Source organism: Venturia canescens, chromosome 6 (genome assembly GCF_019457755.1).
Source record: "Venturia canescens isolate UGA chromosome 6, ASM1945775v1, whole genome shotgun sequence".
Taxonomy (NCBI): domain Eukaryota; kingdom Metazoa; phylum Arthropoda; class Insecta; order Hymenoptera; family Ichneumonidae; genus Venturia; species Venturia canescens.
Genome location: NC_057426.1, coordinates 15,067,317 through 15,094,236, shown reverse-complemented (window position 1 = coordinate 15,094,236; position 26,920 = coordinate 15,067,317). Strand labels below are relative to the sequence as shown.

The 26,920-nt window shown below is 41.9% G+C and overlaps 1 protein-coding gene across 1 annotated transcript in view; it reads right to left on the bottom strand.

Annotated features, from left to right (window-relative positions):
- Positions 1-26,920, bottom strand: part of LOC122412164 (neural cell adhesion molecule 1-like) — a 101,551-nt gene that overhangs the window by 34,167 nt on the left and 40,464 nt on the right. The window contains exons 2-3 of the mRNA XM_043421513.1: positions 13,362-13,494; positions 12,171-12,379 (exon numbers count right to left, since the gene is read on the bottom strand). Of these exons, the coding sequence (XP_043277448.1) occupies positions 12,171-12,379; positions 13,362-13,494 (342 nt within the window). The remainder of the gene's footprint in view (positions 1-12,170; positions 12,380-13,361; positions 13,495-26,920) is intronic.

Genomic DNA, 26,920 nt, shown 5'->3' with positions numbered 1-26,920 from the left:
ATTTTTTTTTTATAACACGAAGAAAAATCGTTCCGTTGAGCAAATTTGCAAATTTTGTGAAATTAGTAGAAAATTCGCATCGTGGGTTTGCCGTTCGAATTCGTTTGAACGCTTCTTCGGTGTTAACAATTTTCCTCGCAAAAACTCGACGTAACTTTGTAAAGAGGAAGAAGTTTGAATGCGAGTGAAAATGAAAATGTCGAACGAGTGTTGGAATGCCGATTCTAAATTTCAGGACAAGCGAAGGGAGAATACAGAGTTGTGATTATATAGGAACGAGATATCTCACTCGTTTGACACTTATATCCTTATATGTACGTGTATAAGGAGAAAATGGACGTGGAGGATCTTCCGAGACCGTAATGTCCTTCCAAAGAGTGGCTGAGTCAGGATTTAGGGGAAAATAATCGACAGTAGTCTCTCTCTCTCTCTCTCTCTCTCTCGACCCGACCCCATAACCTTCTTTATTTTTGGAGTGAGAGAGAAAGAGAGAGCGCGAAAGTGAAAGAGAGCGAGCTAAAGGGGGAAATCAGGGGGAAGACTGAGAGAAAGAACGAAGGGAAATCCCGAGTGATTGTGAGGGTTCTCTCTTTTCCTGTGTGCCTTATAACGGGGATTCCCCAACGTCCTTCCCTCGGGACATAATTGCTTCGGCAGCAGCGTATCAAGCTCAGCGACAGCAACGCTCCTGGCGGCCTTTCACGAAAATTCTGATACCTCGTCTTCGGTACAGATAGATTGAAAGAGAAAAAAAGTCTTCGGTAAAAGGGATGCATATATATTTTTTTTATTAATATTCCAAGTATTCTCGGCCGCCCTTGTATTCGTTGGTTTTTTTTTTTTAATCGAACATCTACTGCATCTCGTGTTTCCACTTAAAAAAATTACAAGCTCTTGGAGGTATTGTTGTAATATATGTTGTGTAAATTGGAGTAACTCTGGAAATGAGACTGTTCGTGTTGGGAATATCGTTTTATTGGAATTGAAATGGTTTTTTTTTCGTTTCATTTTAATAATTTTTGCGAAGTAAAATGCAGTAGGGCTGTTCATTTATTCTCATTATTATTTTTCAAAACGTAATCATTTTCACATTCACCAATTTATTGCTCTTCTTGGTATTATTATCATTTGTGGTCGAATAATTTTCTGGTTATATCGTAACGAACTTTTTCCGCACTTGTTCGTATCTCGTCTTCTCTTCCTATACCTGAGGTCCTGAGTCTCTCATCACTGTAACTTTCTAGCTAAGCTTCGTCGAATTTAACGTCCGGCTGAATTGCGTTCGAATTGCGCGCGCTTCAAACGACTAATCAAGGACTCATAGAAGTGACGAACTTCAGGCATATTTATCTTTCACTTTGAGACTTTTGAGATCGACCTCAATAAGCATAAAATATGAAAATTACATTTACATATACTTTTCCGAAGTTTCATATTGACAAAAAAGTGTGAGGTTTCCCGACGGTCATGTTTTTTAAATTTCCGGTAGTTTTGCGGATTTGCATGGTAGGATGTCGTGAAAAATGTCTAGTTTTCCTACAATTGAAAAGAAAGTGGGTAGCGGCCATTTTGTTTCACTCCTCAAGGGTCACCATTTCGCGTGTACCTCTTTTTCATAGCATTCGTCGAGAGCCAAATATTTTATACAGTCATCATACGCTCTTGCCATCTTTCATGTAAAGCAGACGAGACTGCATAATGTCACATCCATACACATATATATGTAACAACATTACGACGATATGGAATATTATATTTCAGACATTTTTTAACAGCCTTTTTTTCGTTTTTCCAAAGTCGTGCTTTGAGGCGATGCGAAAAAGCTGGCATCGAGCATATACCACATGGGTAAGGTTATGAATGTGAAAAAGCAGTGAGCAGCTGGATTCGTACAGTCTAGTGCATTATACGCGTACTCTGATGCGCATTGCTACGATGAGATATATTCATAAAACGTTTCTCTGCTCTTACAACGGACTAGGGAATCCCCTATGAATGGATTTTTCTCGAATAATACGTAAAAAGCGTTTGCGAGGTAAATTCTTTTGTGCCCACATTCTCGAAGCCGAAGTGGTCGTCCGATTAAAAAAATGAAATATCCCAAAAAAATATGAACGAAAAAGGCAATATAAAAACCAATTATTCGAGAAATATCATATATTAAAACTCGATTTTTACTAGGGAGAATAAGAACGGAGTATTTCCGAAAACTATTCATAGTTCGATCAATCTTTTCAACGGTATGACCTCATCCGAATTGATTGTCAAAGAAGCGAGGCAATATTACTCGAGTACGCGAAGGAGACAAAGAGGTTGGTGTCGGAGCAGATATTAAATTAAATTATTATTTCATGCTCGACGTAGCTGGAGAATGACGATGAGAACGATCGGGCGTTTCAATGTTCCAATCAGTTTTCCAATGCATCTGACGGATTATACAACACAAATAACTTTCTCACTGGATTTGCTCTCTTCCTTCCTCTTCCTTATTCTCTCTCTCTCTCTCGCTCTCTGTACTTTTCGAGTGCGCGCGCTTCTTGCCTGTTCCTCTCCTTTTTCTTTTTTTCCATGTTATTTTTCATTTCAGACCATGCCGCTCGTGGATTGAATTTCTTGATATTCTACCGTGCCCGTAATACCTAATATCAGCGAATTTTTTCATCTCCGTCCAAGTCACCTGTCCAATACTAATGTGAGCCAATTGATTTTATCGAATGATATTTTCAACTATAAAGTATCATTATGGGAGAGAAAACAACGTAACAAAAGAAATCAATGGGCAAGTTGTTGATTAATTGTCCAATAACACGAATCGAATTTATAGAGACAAATGTTGTAAAACCAAATATAGTAAAACCACTTAATAAAAATGAAAAAAAAACCTTCAGATGGACGCCTAGTAATACTATAAAAATAAATAATTAATAACTTTCGAATGCGTTAAGCTACAGAGTTCGAAGAGGTCGCGATCAAAAGGAAAAAAAAGCATAAAAAATATGTCAACTTGCGTTATTCTCTGAGTTAGTGTAATTATTTAATTGATAATGAAATAAATTTCAAAAGTTATCGAAAACAGTTGAAAAACACTGTCGCTCCGGTAGAGACTCTCTGGAAGCGACTCGTCATAACATAAATGTACTTGTCTCAGAGTCGCTACCGCGACTCTGGATAAGAGTAAGGTAACCACTACATTAATAACACAGAAATAGTAAAGTATAATAACACAATAATACTGTGGAAGGAATGCAACGATAGCACAGTAATAAACAGGGCAATATTACTGTAATAGTACATGAATGAATAGTACAGCAACGACAGTACGGGGATAACACATTCATAATACACAGTACATTAGAGGTAATAGTGACGTAACAGGACAAAAATAAAACGAGAATAATGCTGAAAAAAGAAGGCGATAGTGCGGTTGGAGTGCAGCAGAAAGTATTGGAGCGATACGTTTTTTTTTTTTATTTCACATGCAGCAGTTACGTACGATGGGAAACACTAATCGTTATATGTCAATAGTTTTATAATAATGTTGTTATAATACGGTAATGGTATGGTAATGGAGCAGCGTTATCACAGTAGCTACACTGTAATAGTATTGTAGCAAGAGCGCAGTAAAAATTGAATAATAGCAGAACAACATCCGATTATAATTGGTAAACTGTTGCTTGTGCATTGGAAATTCATGAATGCGCTTAATCATATCAGTATTTATATAGTATAACGGTGTGTCGGAAAGGAAACTCGTGCACCTCCGGAATCTTCGGCTACCGGTGGGAAACGTTTTATCCTACCAATTTCACTAACGCCTGGCATGTACCAAACGCGAATTCTCATCCCCCACAATCAACAACATTTACCTAACTCATCTCTCGTCAAGTTCGTGACGTTACGACGTTTCGAGTACGTGATGTTCTCACCAGGAACGTCTTTGTAAGATTTGCCCGGTACTCGAGGACATCACATCGTAAATTATAATCCCCTGTGAGGAGAGAGAAATTTACCTATGTGTGTCTGGAGGATGCGTCTATGTGAAGGAGGTCTCGTTCGTCAAAGTAATGCAGGCCTTTCGTAGGCAAAAACCTCTTATCCCCATTGCCTTTCACACACCCCGGGGGAATAAGCGCACTCTCCTTTACCACAACAACCTCCCCTTCCAACTATTTTCCCTAAGCAACCTCTCATCCTTCTCTCTCTCCCTCTCCCCCTCTTTCTACCACTGCCGGAATATTGGGAAGTGCACGAAGATGACGACGAATCAAGCTGGGGCAAAGAGCCAAACTGGCGACTCAGCGGCATCCTCAGTCGAATAAATAAAGCCTTTCACGGAATTCTTACTTCGAGAGCTTTCATTCCTCGATTCGGCAACTCTGTGACTCTATCATGACCTCCCTCTGCATCCAAAATGAGAGCTGATCGTACGTTTCAGATAAAAAACCAAGTACCTACTGAAACTTGGTCTACTTAATCTTGCCTCGCGATAAGTCGTGCCTCGGCGAACAAATTTTTACCTCGCACGTTAAATGAGTTTGGGCATGTAGCTTTTTGATCGACATTCGTTTTGTCAACCAACAAAGATAGTGAGGGGAACTTTTTTACTCACATTTTTTCAGTAATTTTTCCCCTGTAACCATAACTAATGGCGATGCAAACCAATTTTATAAAACTTTTTATTTTAAGGATGTAAAAGCGGTTCGTACTAGTCAATGGACAGTCTTTGACCATATTTTTTCAAAGAAATTACCACGGGCAATCATATATAGCACAATATTATTAATTAAGAAATCTTGTAACGATTTTTTAATGGTAAATAATATTTAAGTTCATTTCATTACAAAAAGGATTATATGCAGAGTCATTAACACGTTTACATTATGAACAGTTTACGTCTGATAACATCGAACGTACTCAGTTGACAGCTGAGGTTAGAGCCCCTTTTTTAACGAACCGTTAAAATCCTCAGGTTTCAATGCATATAATAGACGTTTTTTATGATTCACATCTGATATAAAAATATATCAAATTTTGAGTTACACAGGCTTCGAAGTCATTGTGGCTATATATGACACGTAAAACTGTGTTTTTTTGACTAAAAATATTTCGATTAAACAGTCGCTATAAGAGACCTTGAAATTTCACAGAGATTAAGTTTTAAGCTTGGACTCTAATATACAAAAAAATTAGAGTGCCATCTGAAATGGAGCCTAGTGCTTGTACATCCTTAATGTTAATGCCATCGATATCCCGGTAGACTTTTCGATAAGAATCGCCTTTGTTGAGACTTTTTTATAAGCTCCCTCAAGTTCACGTGAAGCTTTTATATAAATAAGTGAGCAGGGTTAATGATTTTTGCAGAGCAGAGTGCTTCAGTTAGTTAGTGCCCTTTTGGATCGGAAGTTTAAGCGAAGCTTAGCGAATTAGATCTTCAACGAGGATTCCCAATATGGATTACCGCGTCGTTTATATATTTTCCTTCACTGATTCGAAATTCTTTTGGTAGTGGAAGAGGCTCGTTAAAAAAATGTTTGGAATGATAAAAAAAGAAACAACAACTGTAGAATTTTTTGTGCCAAGGTTGAAAAAAAATTGGCGATGAAAGAAGAATGAAAATGGTAGAAGTACTGGTGCATGCACAGGTAAATTCTCATCAACGAAACCTCGAGCAGATCTTCATTCATGCTATCCAATCATTATTTTCATTCTGCATATGTACCGAGTACATAACATCCGGGTGTTCCTACATCGTGTGATTTCCATCGTTAACGATGGATATCGGGGTCCGGAGTTGGAGAACCGGTGGATAGATAGATAGATATAGTTGGAAGTCAGTAGCGGTAAGAGTGGAAAAAGTCGGTGAGTCGAAACGGGGGCCAAGACGAGTGGACGGATTGAATAGAGATCCTTGGAACGGTTTCCAGCACCCGATCGATTCAAGTGCTCTCGGATATCCTCCATGGCGGATGTGTAGAAATCCCCGGTGAACGGCACCAGAGAGAATGTGGCTTATGGGCGAGAAGAGCTTTTTTGCTACTAGTCCGGTTGATGCGCCATCCTGACACACACGGACACGCGCACACACACAAATACGCTTCAAATGACGTATAGGTTGTGCCAAAACGTGTAAGGGTTGAGAAGCCGGCAAAATCGTGAAATTTTCGAGAGAAAACTCGTTGGTTACTTTTTTCTGCGATCTATCGTTGATGAGATATTGAATGAAGCGGAGATAACCATTCCGGCGTGCCGATGACGAGTTGTGGGCGTGGCATTGTACGCCACCCCCACAACTCTTAAGGTGCAGCGGAAGAGTGGGCGGTAAGTCGTGTATCGCTCGTTCTACGCGCTCTGTTTCCAGTGACCCGGATTGGCTACTTCTAGTTTTCAAATATCTCACGAACGATGCGTCGCAGAGGGGAATGGCTAAAAACTTTTATTCTCGAAATCTTATGATCTATACAATGCTTTAATGTGCACATTTTGAACGACTCTGTATCGTCGATATACAGAGAACTATTTTACAGTGAATACCACCCACTAACACTCGGTTCTCAAGAATCTCCACCAACTTACCGCTACCAGCTCGTTCTCTACTCTCTCATGCGTACATAGCAATCCGTTCCATATGTGTATAGATATATTCGACCAGCGCTATACCTCCCTTGGCCAACTACCTGACCCAACTACTTGGGCAAACAGAAGGCGAAACCACGTGAGAATAGCTGAGCACACGGATTCTGAAATTACCGATGAAATTTGCGAAAACATCAGCAGCATTAGAGGGAAATGTTGATTGAAAAGGTTACAAGGTTCCGTCAGCATGCTGGTTTGCAAATGAGATTTTTTGACGACGTACTGTTATATAAATCATGATCTCTCGTCATCGGTCACCTGACGAGGTCACCAACTTTGATTGCAGCTCTTCGGAATTTGATGAGATTGCCCTATCAAGAGCTCGCTTTTCGTTGAGATACCTGCTGGTCTTTGTTAATAAAGTCTTAACTTTTCGATAACTTTTGTCTTTATCCCACTGTAAAAGTGGGCAAAGAGTATCGATCGAGGAGCAATATCACCCTTGAGGCTGCCCACAAATTGATTACTTTTCAAAATTTAATTAATGGAAATAAATATTTTCTTCGTTCCTAATGGATTTCCAAAATTTATTGGAATTATTCTTTAACGATTAGGAAAGAAAACGATTCAGCCGATAGAAAAAATAATAGCCTAAAACAGAGCTTATTTCGGACTGGTAGCATGTGAGTTTTTCCTGAATACTATTGTCCCTCAGGAGGTATAAACTTCCGATGGAAATGGATTCCATAGAGTACTTCGAAACTCCAGTTATTCGAGCACAAAATCCATTAATTTTTTTCTCCACCACAACATTTTATTCTTCTATTATTTCTTCAAAAGCATTCTTTGGTACTCTATCTTTATTCACAAATCGATGGAATAAGAAAGACGACAAATAAAAATAGTGTCGTTGAATGTGTTAAATTCAGGAGGAAATGGGAGCGAGAATTTTTCTACAAAAGCTTTTCGTGTCACCTATCGATATCTCGGTGCGGTGCCCCATGGGATTTTCAACGAGAGTCCGTGATATAAAATGAGAAACACGAGTAGAATCGTGACTGACGGGCGATCAGGCGGATTTATACGAGCACGTTCGAGGAACGAATAAGAAGAGCCTCTACCTCAATACCATCTTCGAGATGAACGCGAGAAAATCGGAGTCTGTGCGCAGAGCATCGAAATACGAGAAAAATAAGGTAACATAACAAAATGCTAAATCTTCCTCTTTGCATTCCGACCTCGTATAGTTTCTCGCTTTTGACAACATTTATGAAATGAGGAATATTGTCACTTTTGTCAACAAATCCGAATGATGAAAAATACGTCGAAATATTTGGGCACTTGCGAATAAAAAAACATTTCTTTGCAAAGGCTGTGTACAAATTTGATTTTTTTTTAATTTAAAAAAATTCTTGGCAATTGAAACCGTCTGGAAATTGCATCGTAGAATACTGAACTGTGTTTTCCGTGTCTACAAAGTGAGAAAGCGTTTGGTCACGATTGAGAACATACTCTGAGTTTCCTTTACCACGGGGGGGAAAAACCGGACAAAAAGTTTGCCGAATTTCTTTTGCCGGGAAAAATTCTCTCCCATAGGTAAGGAAGTGAGTTCGTAGAGAAAGTCTATACCTCGAAAGAAAAAAAAAGAAAGAGAGAGAGAGAGAAGAAAGAAAAAAACAGACGCCAAGGTACCGTCTCACGAAGAAGGGAAAATGTAACGTGTCCTGTGTATACTTATTTCTGAAGATTCAACGGGATTTACGCGCCCGGGGTTTCCCGAAGTTATCTCGTCGAGATCCGGACCGGATTTTCTTTCGTTTTCTCTTTCTTCGTCTTGTTTCCCTGGTCGACGATCTTTTCTCTTGTTTTCATCTTTTTACCTCGGTTCTTCGTCCTTTTCGTATATTTTTTTTCATCTCCATCGCATAGCGAGAAAAGTTTGTTCAACTTTTTGCCGAGCCGAGTTGAATGGTAGAGGGACACAAACGGGAAGTGGAATAAAGAAACGTTAATTTGGATAGGCGCGAGGACTCCAATGCTTCGAAAGAGTTATATTATAAATAATAACAAGGCGAACAGACACTGGACGAACGTCGTTTTTTTTTCGTTCAACGATGAGCTTTCGAATCAGCATAAAATGTTTATACTTCCCACACGTTCGAACGAAACGGAATAATAAAAAAAATTCCATCAAGTATGAGACTTTTGAAAAATTTAGTTGTTTTTGTATGAGAAAAATGCACCCTCCTGAGTTCGCCGAAATTCGAGTTGTTCGAAATAAGATGAAACCATAGGGTGAGCCGCCTTTAAATTCCAAAGACCTGTTGACGCATCTATAGGTGGAGTGAAGAAAAGAAAGTACAAAATCAGCATTCTATTTTTTAGGGGGTGATTCGAGTAGCGAACAAGGGTGAGAAAAGAAGGTTGGCCGACAGGGCGTTAAGTACAGGAGGACACTGAAGGGTGTGAGCGAGAAGTTTGGCACTCGCTGCTTATTATCCCATCTCTTCAACTCCCGGTAATTCGGGGCTGCTGGATGAAGGGGGTTCGCGGGGCTCCAAGGGGGTCGGGGGTGGATAAAAAATTCTCAGTCGTTGAGAGATTGAATAAGTTTGCCACTGGAAAAGGCGCTAGTGAAAAAAGCATCCATGCGATCGATGCTTCCTTCTTTCTCTTTTCTTCACCGCGACTCTCGAAAAAAGGGGTTGGGGTTGGAGGCAAACCATCTTCGGAGCCCCCGCCGCTGGTTAGCGTTAACTCGTTCGCGAAAAACGACTTTATGAGCCCGAAAGATATCTCTCCCTGAGAGCCCGAAGAATAGTTCGAGGAAGCTTCAAGAAGAAGAAAAAGGAAAGATAAGTGGACGAGGGGGAAAAAAAAGAAAAAGAGGATAAAAATGAGACGAAAAAGCTCCGAGCTGACGGAGAGACGAGAGAGCGATTCGGGCGAAAAAAATTACCTACGAAATTGAAAGAAAATAATAAAGCAAATGGGGACGAGAGGGGGGGGGGAGGGGGGTGAATGGAGGATGGAGATAAAACGAGAGAGGGATGAAAGATGGGAAAATACTAAGGCACACAGGATTCCAACTACGAAGATGAAGAGTATTCGACTGAGAAAAGAATAGGATGGAAAATTGTATTTCTAGAGTGAACAATAAATACGACCTGATGAAAAAACTTGAAGATAGTCAAAAATGGTTTTTGCTGTGCTACTCTTCATCGAATAGAAATAATGCATTATTTTTGGCATACTATTGCGTGTCTTTTATGCAATTAGAATCCGAAAGTTCAAGAGGCGGATATTAGTATTGCTCAATACTTCAATTAATATCAATTGTTTTACTGTGAACAATATTTTGGTCATGGATGGTGAAAATTCCATGCTCTTTGATTGAATCATGTAATCATATACTGAATTCGATAAACATTCTGTCGAGACGTATCATTTAACTATTTTCGTTCAATGGAATTTTATTTGCCAATTTTATCGTAGAGTAAAAATCGTATGCATAAAGACAATATTTTAATTAGGATTTCAACGGATTTCAATTGTACGTTGAAGAACGGGGTGAGTTCGAGCAAGAAAATATAATCAGTTATGCGTACAAATTATTTTTTTTTGAAAGAGTTTCCACAAAAACATTAACACAATAGTGGCGAAGAAAAGCGCAGGTGGAAAAAAATTTTTGAAATGAAAGCTACGTCGAAAAATGATGCATAGAATTTTATTGTTCAATTCGAACAAAGAAAAAAAAGGAACAATTAATTTTCAGTACAGTGGAGCATGCACTTGTCTGAAAACGTACAAGAGTCCATCGTGCGAATTCGTTAAGTATACTCGTACATACAATACGACATATGGTTTATAGAGGCATTGCGCCGGTATGGGCAATCGTACACAATGGGGGATGAAAAAAAGGAATAAAAAAGTGAAAGAAAAAAATAGGACCTCGAGAAAGCACGATGGCGTGAGTCAAGATTCGCTATTCTCCGGGCCAGAGCTTCGGTCATATATGCCATTGTTAATTGGATTTTTTTTTCTCCACCCTCGAAATACTCATCCTCTATTTTCCTTTCTTCCACCTTCCTCAGCATATTCCCTCCCTCTCTCTCTCTCTGCTATTTTTTTCTGTCTCATTTTTTTTCCTTTCCACGATTTTTTGTTCTCTTTTTTTCTACCTCCCTGACTCTGTCTTTCTCGTTCACTCCACTTTGCAATTTGTTCATCCTCTCTCCATCATTTTTCTTTTTTAACCTCTATTCCTCACTGCTATTTCATCCCCTCCGCTCGGTTTTATTTCTCCTTCTTTTGATTCTCTCGCTGCTTTTTTTTTACTTCCTTTCTCCTCTACGTATACCCACTTTTCTTCCGCCATTTTTCTAGCTCCCTTCGCCTCTTTCTTTTTCCGAGTTTTTTCCAGCCCCAGCTGACCCCCTCCTCCGGAGGCTCATTCGCGATCCCTCATTGTCTTCCTCTTCGGCTCCTCGGCTCGGTAATCCGCGTGTTTGCCCTTTTTTTTTAACTGTGCTATTCTCAACTTTGTACCGACTCTACTATATTCTGATTTTTCGTATTTTTGTTAAATGCACTACCATCCGACGCTTCGAACGGGTTCCCATTTACCTTGTCGCAATAATTCACGGCTGACATGTTTTTTCGCGTCCCCATGAAGGTGAAAGGCAACAAAAAAAGGTGAGAGAATAATGAAAAAAAGGCAGCACAGTTTTGCCGCGAACAAAATGACTCGCCTCGGGCTTAGCTTCGAGCCTCGACGCGTATTTTCATCCCCTTGCCACACTGAGCTGAGCTAAAACACTGTCGAAGCAACAATCGCATTGCTTCGTTGAGGAAAAAATTTGTCATGAAGAACAGCCACAACCGTCCGTCTGTACGTTACTCTCTTTTTCTCCTTCCACCGTTACTTCACGTTCACTCATTAACGTCAAGAATGTTTATCATGCATGAAAATGACTTGAAATTTCAATGAGTTAATTTCAATGCGTTCGCTCGTACCAGTCTGTTGCAAAGCTTTTGACGTCCGGAAAGTTTGATCAACAGTCTCGTTCGGTTTCCGATAAAAAATGAATCTCAAAGTAATGGTTTCGAGAGATTGCTCGTGATCATATTAAATCGCCGCTGTTTCGTAGCTCGAACTGTCAGTTACAAGGCAGAGAAATAATGAACAGAATTTGATCAAGTTATCTCGTACCGGACTCGGACAAAGAAATGACCTTGAGAAATTCCTCGAGGCAATAATATTGCAACTGCGTTGGTAGCTCCAACCAACCGAAGATCACAGGTTAAGAAACAATCAAACGAGTTTGGTCAAGTCATAACGTATACGAATTTCGAGGATCCGGCCTAAGAAATGACCTTGAGAAGTTTCACGAGTTCATCCGATCGCGAGTATTCGTAAGTCACCGGAAGCACACGGAAATGCGATAGTTCAGTCAAATTATCACGCACCGTTATCCGAGACCAGGAAACTCAGAGGAATGAACTTGGAACATTCATCGAAGGACATCGATCGCCCTGTTCACCTCGCAGTATAGAGCGTGTCAGCCGTAATAATAATCACGATGACCTCCACTTACCTATGACGGTCAAATTGACCTTGGAATTTCTCGTCTGTCCGATCTGGAAGTCCACGCGACATCTGTAGATTCCTGCGTCCTCCTCCCTTATCTGATCGACTCCGAGAAGAGCAGGTTGTTTGTTCTGTAGGAATGAGGCACGGTTGGAGAATACCGTGTTGTCGGACCATCTCTCGGCGACCCGGAAGTCACGACCTCTCGCGTCCAGACTGAAAATATCCGGTTCGGGTTGTTAGAACAGCCTCGACTTAATTGGATCCGGTGTTTAATTTCTCATTCGCTTCGACATTGTCACACGCCAATTTGCACCCACTCGATGAAACGAGGTCGCCGAATTTTTAGGGCTGCCTTATCGATACACCATCTTTTTTCAAACTACTAATTACATTTTTTTCACCTAAAAAAATCTCGATTACGTTAAAAATAAAACAAATGAAATTTTCTTGCGCTTCGACCGATTCGAACTGAGGATAGACGAACTTTGATTGGGCTTTAAATTTCGCTGAACGAAGAATTAACCGTTTTTAAGTCATCACTATTTTGTACATCCCGTTTTTCTACCGCGACTTTTATCTTCGCGAAGGGCATAAACTCCAGATGAAATACTATAACGATCCCTTGTAATGGTGAAGAGGAAATGAGATCCCTGATCGAAATAGGTCCAAAGAGGATATAAAACAGGAGGTAAAGAGGTGAAGATAAAAAAAAAGAAACATGGAACACGAGCTCAGTGACATCAGCTTGTCGCCACGAGGTCCAAAGTCCGGGCGTCATAAAGACACTGAAATTGATGGGGAAGAGTTTAAGTCCTCGAGGTAAGCCCACCGGATGTCTTGACGTCGTCGGGGCTGCTCGTTTTTATCCGAGATGAAAAGTTAACGTTTACGATAAATCTTCACTCCAACGGCGGGTTATTTTCGTGTTGTTCCAAACGATCGGATGTCGGTAGTTTATCGCTAGTTTTTTTTTTCTATTCGAAAAATAAGGGACTAGTGTAGAGGTCACATTTAAGGTTATTATTCGGATTATCGTGTTAACACGATCGGTTTGGGGCATCTAAGGTCGGATGGACCTTTGTCAAGATCGTCGTTGCGTCATTGAAATACTGTATACGACCTTTGAATAACCTCCGTTAAAAACCGTTATATTCCAAACGGGCAGATATTATGAGATTTAGGTAGAACAACTCACCTGTACACGGACGTATCAAGGTTGTCACGATACCAGAGCACAAGATGAACCGAATCTCCATCATGATTGGTCGAGATGTCACACGGTAGATACGTGGGCTCACCGACGATAGCAACGACATGAGAAATTGGAACTGTTGGCAGAAAAATTACTCGATCATTAGAGATTTTGATTAATTTAAGATATTTCATTGACTTTGAGAATTCGGAGACCGTACAGACAATGACATTTAGAAACAGGAACAAAAATATTTTTTGGAAATTTATGAGAGGGTAAATATTGGATTTTGAATTTTTTGGAGGAATTCAACCGGATGGAAAATCGTCGAAAAAGATTCCGATATTTTCTCTTCTACAGCCTCCCTGGGAGTAGAACACTTGTGGAATGAAATTTGCGATTCTCCAGTCTCCATGAGTTGATAAATTCACGTGCAACGCAGCGGGATTTTCTACGTGCTGACAATAGGTAATGGTCCAACATACGTGTTAGTGCGACCTCGCATCGTATCAAGCAAGACGCTATTGTACACTTGAAAGGACTGCTCCTAGCCCTGTAGAGTAACGAGTACATATAGTTTTGAGACCATGTCCCATCCAAGGTGTACATACTCGTTACTCGACGCGTCGCAAGTCAGGTGCACGAGCGTTAAACTGACAGCTTGTGGCAAGACCGTAATGTGGTTTATCAAGCGAGCATAATGTTGATATAATATAACCCTTGAGAGGTGCTCTGTCTACCTTGGTCCCTCCTTCATAACACATTTTCAGGTGACGTTCGATATTCTAAGTAAAGAATACATATATACGTACACATCGCTTCAAGTCTCTTTTATCTTTATACAGAAATGACCATGTGTTGCGGATAAAAAGAACTGTCGTAGAAAAAATGATTGGAAATTGTAGAGTGCCTTATTTCGCAAAGTTTATCAAAATTCCAACTCGGATTGCAGCTTTTGAGTTTCGTCGAACCCCTCGAGTTAAGAAGAGTCAATCTAAATTTAGTAAAAGCTACCAAATTGAACATGATGATATCTCCGAGATTCTGTAATCATTACATGTTGATCCGGAGTCAACTTGGAGAACGACGTTTCTCAATATTGATGGCAGCTTTGGGGCTTGGTAAAGTTCCTCAACGCAAGGAAATTCATTCTTCTGGATTCTAGAATCCCTAAGGCTTACAAAATAAATGTAATCAGTTTTACGACGGTCCAATAACCAACCATGAAATTTTCAAGATCAGCTGAGTCGAAAGGTCTCTAAAAAAAAGTCTTGCGACAGTATATAGGGAAACATGCCAATGTAATGTATGATTTATAACGCCTATGGCTGGGAGCCTGAATCATTTGAACAGGAATCCAGTGGCTAATAATGCATGAGACACATGCATAACAGTAGGTAATGAATAGCTTCGGGCATATCCACCATCCGGGGACATCCTGGCGAAGCAATTTAAGGAACGTTTCTAGGAAGCACTAGCACGCGAGCCTGTGGAATTATAATTGCGTGATACATCCGTTACTACAAAGATAAGTGACACTAAGCTAGGAAGCCCTGTTGGACAGTCGGGTGTCTCGAAAGTTTTGATATCCTCGAACGTGGCGTTGGTCCGGCAGGATGGCAGACGGTTACCTTGGGTGGCTTTCTCTTCATACCCCGGCGTCTCATGTGTTTGTTCATGTATCTCACTCGCTCACTTTGAAACTGGCCATAAATGCAAATCGATGCAATCCGACTGGTGCACAAGGGCGCTATGCAGATATATGGGGCCGCACACTTTGTGAAACTGTTCGGGGCTATTGCCGAGGAAGCCATGCCGTCTCTTTGTGTATGTGGTACCAAACCCTGTCAGCCCGTGTGTTAAGCTCCGCAAAAGGGCTAAAGGGATTGTGAGCCCAGGCTTTCCCTCTCCCCCTCTCTTACTCTGCCACACTCATCCCACGAAGCAGCTTTCTGAGGATGGTCCAACATCAAGGCCAACATCGGCAATACCAGCAGGAGCTGCATCAGCCAACGCGTATGTTAGCATTTTGTTGGAGCATTAGCTTCTCGTCCGGTCGAGCCACCTAATCTGTATACTCATTGTACACACGTCCAGAGACCCGATCTCTTCTTCCTACTGAAAAGGGATTTCCTAAATTGGAATACTCGATCACTGCTTCACTCATATGTAAATCCTAGTCGAAAGATTATATCGAAAAAGACCTTGTTCACCTTTCTTAACAAACTTGTTCTCGTCTGGCTCATTCTTTCTGGTACAGAATTAACCAACTCGTCAGGAAAGTCTGCCCGTTGCCGAAGCTTTCAATTGGATCTGAACGCAAGCGATTCTTGTATTGCGCTATCAACTTTTCGCCAGTTTACGATTGTACAAAACACTCTCATCTCCAATTTCAATGATTCATTCGCCGCTTTATCGGTTCAATAAACTATGTTGAAAATTGGGAAAAATGAAAATCTGGCTTGTTCCCATAGAAGCATGCAACACGATCGCATAACTATGCTGCATGTACTTTCGCGAAATAATACTCCTAATTCTCGGTAACAGATGCAGCCTCCGGGCGCTGTCCTTCAGGAGGTAATCGATAAATCGATAAATCCTATAAATAATCCGGATTCACAACTAGATTTACTTGTAGGTATATATGCGCACTGTTCTAGATATTTATACATACGCGGGAGCGGAGATACACATATTGACTTTGTACACAAAGCATAGGAGGGAGCAATCCGGGTAGAAAGAGAAAGAGCCAGTGGGATGGTAAACACAGGTCGATATTTAATGTAACTGTGACGATTCGAAGATATTTGTATTGGATCCATTAATTCATAAGCTGTGAATTATTCAAATGAGAATATAAATCCATCTCTTAAGCTTTTAATAATGAAAAACTTGGTAATGTGTGCTTTAAATGGAACCAAATAAAATGTCAACCGTTAATCTATAATCATAATACGAACCAAATTGTTTTCTTTGAGAATTGAAAAAACTTGGTATGTGTTCTGCAAACGATTCTACTAAATTTTCATACGGTATGCGGCATTTTTGCATGCAAATGCGTCCGCTGGTGCTGTTAATAAATAATTTACGTTTATGTTGATTCAATTTTGTGAAGCTTTTCGAACGGGTAAATACGAATACGAAATAGATTTATTAGCGAGGATCGAAGGGTTGTGATAGGACCATTATCATTAATGGATTTATCGCGAACGTGAAATATTATTTGCCTTCGGCTCGAACCAGGCCGGTCTACCCAGTCATGTACAATTTTAATTAATTCCTATCATATTTTTCCCGGCGATTTTCCTTCCACCCTTATATCATGTGTATTCCTGGCAGTTATTTTATTATTATTATTATTATTTTTTACGGATCGACCCTCCGTTCTCGTTTACTTACGGCCCAAGAATATTAAATAAAAACATGCACGTGAGTATCTTACATATTTTTAATGGAAATATGATATTTCGGAGAGAAATTCCATCTCACGATGGGTGAGAAGACTCAGACCCGTAATTGATACGATCTCAAATTGACGTGTTTTTTTTCTTTTAATTATTGGAAGATGATAGAATAACGGATTTATTGTGCTCCGAGGAACAAACTTTTTGATTTATTTATCAATGCTGTGTAAAAATCATAGCGATCGCAATGAAAAAGTTTGCTAACACGAATTAAATTATTTTACGAGCCGTGAATATTGATTATAATCACGGTGAATTATACTTTTAATATGATTTTTTCTCCACTCGAGCGTAGAAGACGACAAAGTTATGAGTAATTTTGCATAAATGAAGAGCCACGAAGAAATTCCCTCGAGCCTTAATCTCTTTATGCAGTTGGATAACGAAGCAAACGCCCCAGGTCGAAGTGGTCAAGTCCTTTGGTGCCTGAAACTTATTTAATTTTTTTTCCTTTTTTTCTCTAACCTCACAGCGAACGAGAGCCGAACGAGAGCGAACGAAATCGTCGTTTTTTTCTCTTCATGGAAACAGTCTTCTAGCACAATTTCCAGCCAATTCTTTTTATCGTCACATACAAAAATGACAGCGTCTTCATTTTTCCAAGTAATGGCTTTGAAAAACTTTCTGATTTTTTAACTGACACCTGATGTACTATTCATTCTCTGTTAAAAATACATTTCTGCAACGTCAAGCCATTGGGCAAAAAGCGACAAATTTGAAAAATATATGAAGCAAAGATTTCAGTGCCAAGAATATTCCTATTCGTATGAGAACAAATTGGTTCAGATATTTCTCGGAATTGGGGATCCACGTATTTGAGCTGAAAATAAATGACGTCATTGCGGAAGTCGTTGCGGAATTATTCTCGATGCGTTCGGACGTAGTTAAGTGACGATATTTCGATGCAAAATGGCGATAGGATATTGAAGGAAAGTCAGACGTTTTCGCGTGGTGGTGGCGGGTAATAGTTGTAGAAATAGTGGTAGCTTTATTGGGTTGTGTGTGGCCCGTGAGAGTCGTACAACAGACGAGGCCGGAAGTTTGCTTCCGAAGTTTCGAGAGGTCAGTGTGTGCATACGTACGTGGACACACGTGTCCAGAAGAGTAGCAGCATAGAGTGCTCACAGACGTTTACGCACATGCACAAATTTTATCCGGACTAACGTAATTGGATCGAGAGAGGTTTTGAGGGATTAGAATTTCGGAGAAACGAAATAGCCCCTGCGGTCGTCAGTCTCCGTGAAGCTTCCCCTTCTCTAAGTAGAGAAATACAATTATATGTCAGACATTAAGGGGATTCCCCTGACCGGCAGTTGGTACTTCCGTGAGTGGTCGAAAGAGAGATTGTATCAAAGGCTATATACGGATGCAACCAGAAATGACATAAACTCGTCTCTGTATCTTCGTATGCGCGCGCGTGTGTACGTTTGAAGCAATCGAGTTCCTGGCAGACCGGAGAAGAGCTTCGGCAACTTGAATGACGCAAAGCCACCAGGTGAAGCTTTGCCAAATTTCTCTCGCTCAGAACCCCCAAACTCTTCTCTGTCTCCCTCTCTTTTTAGCGTTGAGAGATAAATTCGGCAATTCTCAATGGTTGATGTGTGCACACAGAGAATGCTATTGCCACGTCCTTTCGGTGAAATGAACTTTGTTGGTATCCCTCAAGGGAATCGGCAACCTGTTTGATGCTTGCATTCTGGTTAACTCTTCACAAGCTGTGGCTATACGGGAGAGAATGAAAAAGAATGCTCGACGATTTCCACTGCGCAGAAAGCCTGTGATCTTTGCTCGTTAGAGATACAAGTTAACACTCATGTGGACTAATTTAAATTGTACGACTAGGAGGTTGGCCGAGTCAAGTGCGTTTGTTTCGTGCATCAGAGGTCCTGACCTTAAAAATGAAACTCGGATCCTCGGGAACAGTGTCGCTATTCCAGGTCTGTCTCGACGCCTAAATATTAAAGAATAATATGGCCTCTGAAATTGCGGTCATTGCATAAGTGAACACAGACTCCATCTGCACTTTGTAGTACAACAATAATGAATGGAGCAGCATTTAGAATTGTGTCGCAGGGACTAATTCATGAAAATGAACGGTACCCTAGAGTTTCATCAATCAGGACACATGGTCAGGATTTCGTGGCCATTTTCGCAGTAATCCGGCACCATTCCGAGTGCCGGAACCCTGAGTGCAAAGTCTGATCCTTCGGTGGGATACTGCAGACCCAAGTATATAATCGGAACGAATTTCAACAAACTTTCGCTCGCGGACGAATCCAAACCAAGATAATACTCAATTCATCCTGGGACACGTCACGTTTGTTCGAAATACCGAAATGCCAGGGCAAAAGCTCCGGTGCAGCATCAGCTAACATATACGCTGAGTTAGCCCAGGTCGATAGCGCGCTATGACCATGCACCAGAGCAACTCGAGCTCCATCTATTACACACCACCGTGTATTCTTACTCCTACCACAAAATATTCATAAACTACCGCAGCGAGGAGATGAAAAATTTATTCACATTTGACAAAAGAATAGCGGCGGATGACCCTGATTTTCAACAATTATTGTAAGCACACAAAGAAATATCATTGCTCTTTTTGCATCGAGCGTAACGCTAATAGACAAATTGAATGAAACAAAAGCGGTCGACGAGTCTATTGATTAACGATGGGAATCGAAAATTCACACCGAATTAATAGACTTTACTTGGAAACGGTATAATCAAAATGCAGAAGAGGTGAGGTTTTTCAGAATATTGATCATAATGAGAGACAGCGATGGGATTCGTTCATTGTGCTCACAATAAGGGATGTTAAAAAATAATGATTATAATTCTACTTTGTTACCGGATCTAATACTGATTGATTGAATGGTGGATGGTGTCATTGTTCGCTTCTGCACGCATCCGCGATGAATTTTTTCCGATTGAAAATCTAGAATGGCATTCTCTTTGATGCGTATATATGGCCAATAACTTTTTGCAGAATAACCATGAGACTCGATTATACTTGAGCGTGAATTGTGCGGCTCGCTTTTATCTTCCAGTTAATGAAATTCGTCAGCGATCCGGTATCTGTATTAATCAATTTTCCAGCTGTATATTTTGGACGGTCGAATGAAAAATGATCGTCATAGCTACGATATTATGTTTTTCCGAAATGTTTGACCAGAATTGAAAAGTACTGGAGCAGCGGAATGTTTGATCAAATGAATCGAGAGTGTATACGAAATCAATGACGTCGGTTTCGGCCAAATGCAATTCAACGGGGAGACTAATTTGCAGCTCGTGCATCAGGGCGCGCGTGTTTTTGTGGTACAATCTCGTGTGAGAGTATGAAGTAGCCGGGGGTGTTGGGCGAGCAAGAGAAATATCCAAGGAGTAACAAAAACAAAATCCCTCTTGGCTTCGGTACAGCAAACTGGAAACCATGCAAATTAACGGAATGAACCTTTACGTGGCGTGATTATCTCTCACTCTTCTTCATTCTCGTATTCAACCTCTTTTCCACCCTCGAATTCTGCCTCCTCACTCCTTCTCTCTCTCTCTCTCTCTCTCTCTCGCTCTCTCTCTGTCTCTCCTCTTGTCCGTGGTCACAATTTCCCTTTGCACGAAGCTTCGGAATTGTGGGCGGGAATGACGTTGCAGGATAGACTATCTAACGAATGGGCTGTCGGTGTTTGTGTGTGTGCGCGCGCGCGCGCGCGTGTGTCGTATGCGTGTCGTCAGTACAAGCCAGTGCGCGCGCGCTCGCTTCCTCCCTCGCGCGTGTGTGTTTCTATGCGAGAGAAAGCGTTTCTTTGTACGCATAGAAGCTCGCGTATCCGTATATATACAAGCGGTCTGGCACACGATGCACCAAAACTGAAGGACACGAGCAGAACGAGTTGCCGAGAACCCGTATAGCAACACGCAGGTCAAAGCACACAATTAGAGACACACGAATACGGACGAGGACACACCGATCTCTTAAAATGCACACCCAAAAGCACACAATTAGAAGTACACCAACGCGCACGAACACGGCAACACCGACTGGAAGGGCACATACTGTGAAAAGCACACAATTAAAACTACACGTTCAGAACTCGACACACAGACATACCGTGCGGAGACACCAACAAACAGATACTCACGGACACGCCCGCGCGTACACAATTGTAGGGGTAAGTAGTAGCAAGAGAACAGAACGTCGGGCATGCAAATGCAAAGCACGAAATTTCGCCGCTGGCCATTCTCCGCGCGAACGGAATAATACAGGAACGAAGTGGCAGAGAAGGGAAAAGGGGCGGGAGGGGGAATAGAGCAGGCTCCTCGGTACGGTACAGAGAACATGCACGCTCCGGCAATCTACATATCTGAGTCCTAGCCCAGATAGTGAACACTGTAGCATTCGTCGTATAGATGTAATGGCTGCTTTATTACCATTGGATACAGCTCGGCTGGAATCTTTACAATGTAATTCATTCCCATAGAGAAAGGACCAAGATCCGACGAATGTCAACGCTGAAGGTCGAATTTACTTCGCTACGTGACGTCACGAAGCTCAGCTGCACGATTTACGAAGCTGTTGGAACGTACTTTAGTGCGTCCTTAGTTATCGTTCTCATGTAATCAAACGTTAGGTACTGCATGAGGGATAATTGAGGTGATCATATGGCGGGCTCTTACAATAAAAGCGATCATTCCATTCTTCATTTCGTACTTTCTTCTATTCGGACCTCATACAACTTTTGACGTCGAACGGTTGGTTACAATGAGAAGCCAAACAAAATATACTCGAGGCTCATTGAGGGACGACCGAACAGCGTAATGCGTCGGCTACGAAAATGGCGTCAATATTATCACCCTACCAAAGTAAGCTTACATACAAACACTTGCTCTCGTTCATAAGCCAACAGGCGCAACCGACGGAAAATACATTTCAGCTGATTGCTGTCGTTTCCACCAAGAGTGTCACAGCTTGCAGCAAAACGTCGAACAATAAGCGCACGACTCCTTCGATTGTGAAGAAAAAAAAAAGAGGAAAACAAAAATGAACGAACCGCCGTCAGTGGAGTGAGCCACGGTGCAAAAGCAGGAAGATAAATAAAAAGCGTGCACTGGAAAAGGTTCTCGTTGTATTGCGAGTGGAGAAATTGCGAGCTAACTGATGGGAAGCGAAAAGTGTGTACGTGTATACCTGAAGAGCGTGAGCTTGTGTTTTACCGTTGAAATATCGCGTGCACCCTGGCCCTTCCCTCTCGCTGGCTACCCCATCCTCGGGAGGGTTCACAGTAGTTACGTGGTAGGTTGGCGTAAAGCAAAAGTGGAAGGCAAGGGTGAAAGGCACGTGTAAGCTAGCTGCTTGTACGTGAGAGTACCGACTTAAATCAGTGGTCTCCCATACCAAAAAGCATGCTCGGCTCCCTCGCGTCTCCGCTACTACCAACTTCGCATCGTACACACGTATATACACTCGACCCTATAAGTAAAAGGCTCACTGCTGCGGCTTGTGCATTTGTTGCTGAATTTTCCGCTACTCCTCATCCTGCTTGCCCTCGTGCTCTACGGCAATGTTCCTCAACCCCTAAATACGTATGCAACTTGATACTGAGGTTAGAACGCATGGAAAAGAGAGGACCATTTCGTTGCTGGCAACCAGCCCCAACTCCTGCACTCGAGGTCAAGAAGGTACTCATGAGGAACGCTCGAGTCCTTCGTAGACAAACCGCAGAAAAAAATGCTATCCACGAACATGGCAGAAGAATTTTTTCCTTCATACATATACGGCTTGCCCTGGCTCTCTCTCTCTCTCTCTCTCTCTCTCTCTCTCTCTCTCTCTCTCTCGACTTTTCGCTAAGGGCGTTGTTCCAGATTCGGAAATATCTGCAGGCTGGATTTTCTGGCTGGACGTTGATCCAATCGATCTCCTGTGAAAATAACAATGCTACAAGTCGTAGCCCTGAGGTTGACTTTGTAGCTTATTGAAGGTTAAATCGGTCTCGAATGAGTTTCAAAATGTACTAGCTTACGATGTTGGGCCCACTTCAACTCCGTCCGAGCTCACCCATAGAGATTTTAGAATGTTCCCTAACTCTTCTGCGGCATAAGTTGGTCCACTAAAAAGATAGACTTTTCTGTTGCTTCGGGTTTGCTCTTGCTCATACTATTCTGGGACCCCGTTATTTTTCTTGGTCATCTCGTTGTTGCTACTGCGGACGAAGGAACCGAGGTGAATGAGAAAAAAAGTAGAGACGTTTTCACGGATACACGCGGTACCACTCGGTAGAACAACGGCAATCAACGGGAGTTCACGAGATCTTCCAAGTAATCTAGAACCTGAAGATATTCCAATGCTATAGTACGACCTTTCCTCCTCTATTTCTTTTATCCTGTGTTGCTACATCGCCTAGGACTACACGAGCGCAGGTTCGCGCGTTTTATATATTATTACTTTCGAAGAGGGTAAGAGCTGTAAAGTGGAGATGGTCGCTGACTGCCACCAGCGACGACAATGTCTTCTCACTTTCCTCTTTCACTTCCTCATGGCTGTAGAACCTTAGGCCGAATAAGAAAAGGTTCAGGGTATGGAACAGGAATCGCACATCCAACCAATCCTATCCCTCCCAAGCCAAGAACATTACGGGAAATCACCCTATTCCAAGCTTTCGTGGCCACGTTCGCGGTGGAGGAGTAACATCAACTCTTCTCTCCTTTCCACTTTTAGTATATAACATACACATACTCTTACCAGACCAAGACGTCCTCGATAATGAAAAATGAAAGAGCTCTTTTTGAAATGGAATTGCTCGAGAGAATGGGCTTGCCAGATGGAAAAGTCAACGAGTTTCAAACTTACAGGATGGAAACATTTAAAGATTCGTTATAACGACGGCGGTCTTGTCTCCGTTTCTGAAAAAGCTCATCTCACCATCTTTTTGTTTAATAAGAAAAGCCTGGTAAACGGTTCAAAGAAGACTTCAATCAGCAAAGGGCTAAGAGCCTTTCGTACTTTTCCTTCGGCTCGAACCACTTGAAGCTGTGAGGGAACCACTTAAAACTTATCAAGTTTCGATTGGTCCCATCTACCGTACATTCCACCATTATTACCGATTGGGATTTCTATTGCCGATAAATATAATTGTGCGAATTACTCGATCTCGTAAAAAATTCTAAACTCGTAGTATTTATTATTTATTGTGTATTTTTCCAACGATCCATACAGATCGAATCGGATGGAAGAACAGGAGAGAATGCTCATGTTAAATTTTTCATACCCACTGCGAGAGTTACGAGGGGGTATACTTGTATAATCCGTACAAAAGTAACACCAGTAACAATAATAGGGCAGTGCATGTAAGCGTAAAAAATGGAGGTGCCTCGAAATCTCCATTGCCGCGGTTGGCTCTCCACGAGAGGCCAGTGTGCTCGCAATTTATTCGATAGCCGACCTTTTCACGGAGAGTCTCCACCGGACGGAAATTAAAACCGGGTTGTTTTAGTGTGCCGGAGAATATTTTTGCCTTTTTTTCAAGCACGAGTCCTCGCATGGTGCCGAGGTGAGTTTCTGGGGTGTGCCCAGGGTGAGAGAAGAGAAAATATACTATACTAGTGTGCTTGCAGACATGGCCGTGCAGGTATCCGAGCTTCGTTGAAAAGTCGTCGTCGTCGTCGTCGTGTGCTCGCACCACAGCGAACGCAGCGAGCGAGAAAGCGAGGCGTGAAAAGTGCAAAAAAAACTCATGCACCTCCCAAGCTAACCAACGAGAGCGAGTTGCTGGTTTTCCTTTCCCTTAAACTTTGCAATATACTAACCCCCCTAGTGTGCGTTTTTTTTACATTTTATTTCCACCGAACTCTGTATTTAGTGAGGTAAATTTATATCCGAGGGCATAGACTCTCGCACGCACACTCCCACTAGTACTTACTCTCTGTATGAACCCTGTATGAGCTATTCGCTCTATTCGCACCGCAAACACGTATACATTGCAGACACCATGACCTTTATTCGCTCCGGTACTAGGGTGTTTCCGGTTTCTTCTTGCACGGGATTCCCGAATCCCTCGGTTTCTCATTTTCTTTCACCACCTCGCAGTTGCACATGTCCCACTTTTTTTCATCTCTTCCTCCACCTGCTTCATCCTCCGGGCGAACAGTACCGCGTTTCTCACTATCCTCATGCTCCGTGTATACTCGGTGAATTTTTTGTTTGCCCCAGGGCTTCAGCGTAAATCCAGGATTTGCGTTATCGACTGCCCCTCCTTTCTCATTCTTCATCCTCTTCGATCCCTCTCCGACCATTTTCTTCCTTTGCACTTGAGTCTCCCTTCATTGGCGGCCTTCCTCGTATTCGGAGTATTGGAACTGTCTCTCATTCTTTTTCGTAATCGCATTTCCTCCGAACGTTACCGTTCGGCACGTCCGCCCGATGTCTGTTCATTCGTTAAACAACACCTTTCCCGCAACCTTTTTATCTTATCCTGTCAACTGACAAATCCTCTGATGTTTAATGTTTTTTTCTCACCAGCTAATTCCTGCCTCGTTCGCATCTAAAGATACCGAAACCAAGGCTCTCTTCGCGCCCAAATTCGTACGCGCCTAATTTCACGAAACTCCGATGAAAAGCAGACCCGAGGCTTCTCTTGACATCCCCAATTCCTGGTATGCACGATATACAATCAACCACCGCGCTATAAAGACTGTTCCATGCGAAATACTCGCAATCATAGCTGTAATGAAATTCGGAACTGGAGCTTTGGAAGGGCGAAAGCACAACCGCAATAAGTGGCGAATAAATTAATTAATAACTTGTTGGAGATCGACTTGATTCTGGAATCGCATGTGGCTGATTCGAAATTCGATCCTGAAGTTACGATATTACCTCTATGGGGTCAGACTACTATATTGACACGATGCGGTCTGTGCGGCAGAATATTCTGTCTATATTTGGTGCAAAATTCAGTCACTCGAGTATGCGCAGCTGGTTGGACTCCGATATCCGAATTCGCTTTAAAACGATTTGGTAAGCATCCGATTGAGCTCCGGGCTCATGAATGCGATATATTAATATATTTATTATCGGAAAAGACGGCCTTAATGGGTCCTATGTTGTGTCAAGAATAAGGAAGATACTCAAGTTTATACGGGACTTGGATGATTTACCGGATTGAATAGCAAGTGCCTCTTTCAATTTGGCATTCCCATGCACATGCTTTTTCGAGAGAGTTCTCTTCGGGGAGATATTAATTTGAATGGTTGTGCGGTGAAGCCCCTTCACTAGGGCGCGAGACACCGGCTAATGGGAAAGGCAGAGGAGAATGCCGCATCAGCAGTCTCGAGGTTTCTATAACCTTCTCCTCGTTGTACAAGAAGTCGAACGTAATACTCGCATTCGAAATGGCGGGTTTAAGCATCAAGATGACAGACGAGAGAGCGAGAAATATCTGCTCGTGATACGAGCAGAAGATATGGGGTGACGTTTGAACGACTGTAATTCTGTCGTTGGATGTTCGGAACGCGAATCTAACGGCCATTTTGTTCCTTCTTCACGGTACGAAGTGAGAGCTCTTGTAAATTTTTTTCCTCAGTTCTTTGGTACAGTCATGCAGCTTTTATCGTTTGATCGTGCACCGTCTCGAGCAGCACCGGGGTTCTGACTCCCTTTCTACGAATTTTCATTTTTTTTTTTCCCATTCATTTTCCCATCGAACCGGAGTCAATCCGAGAGGAGCTAAAAGTGATGCCTCGAATGGCAACGTTTAGGAGAATTAAGGATCAGGCGAAAACTACGTAGCTCGCTCCTCGATACTTTCGCTACCTGAAAGGAGGATAATAGCGCTTCATTGGCGTCAAGGGAAGTACCGTCCGACGAAGCACTAACAGCAGTTGTTAACTACGATCATGACTACATCCTGGAACAAGGGATACGAGCTCAATCCACTCCTCCGCCCTCTTCCAAGTCTCCCTCTGGTCCTTCGAACCCTCCTCATTTTCACTGCAAGGCTTAAGTTTATGGTTTATGGAAGCCCTACCAACATGAAGAAATTCCCTGACAACTTAATGGGAGCACCTGCGGTACTGGGGCTTCAGGGAGAGATGCCACGGTGAGAGACT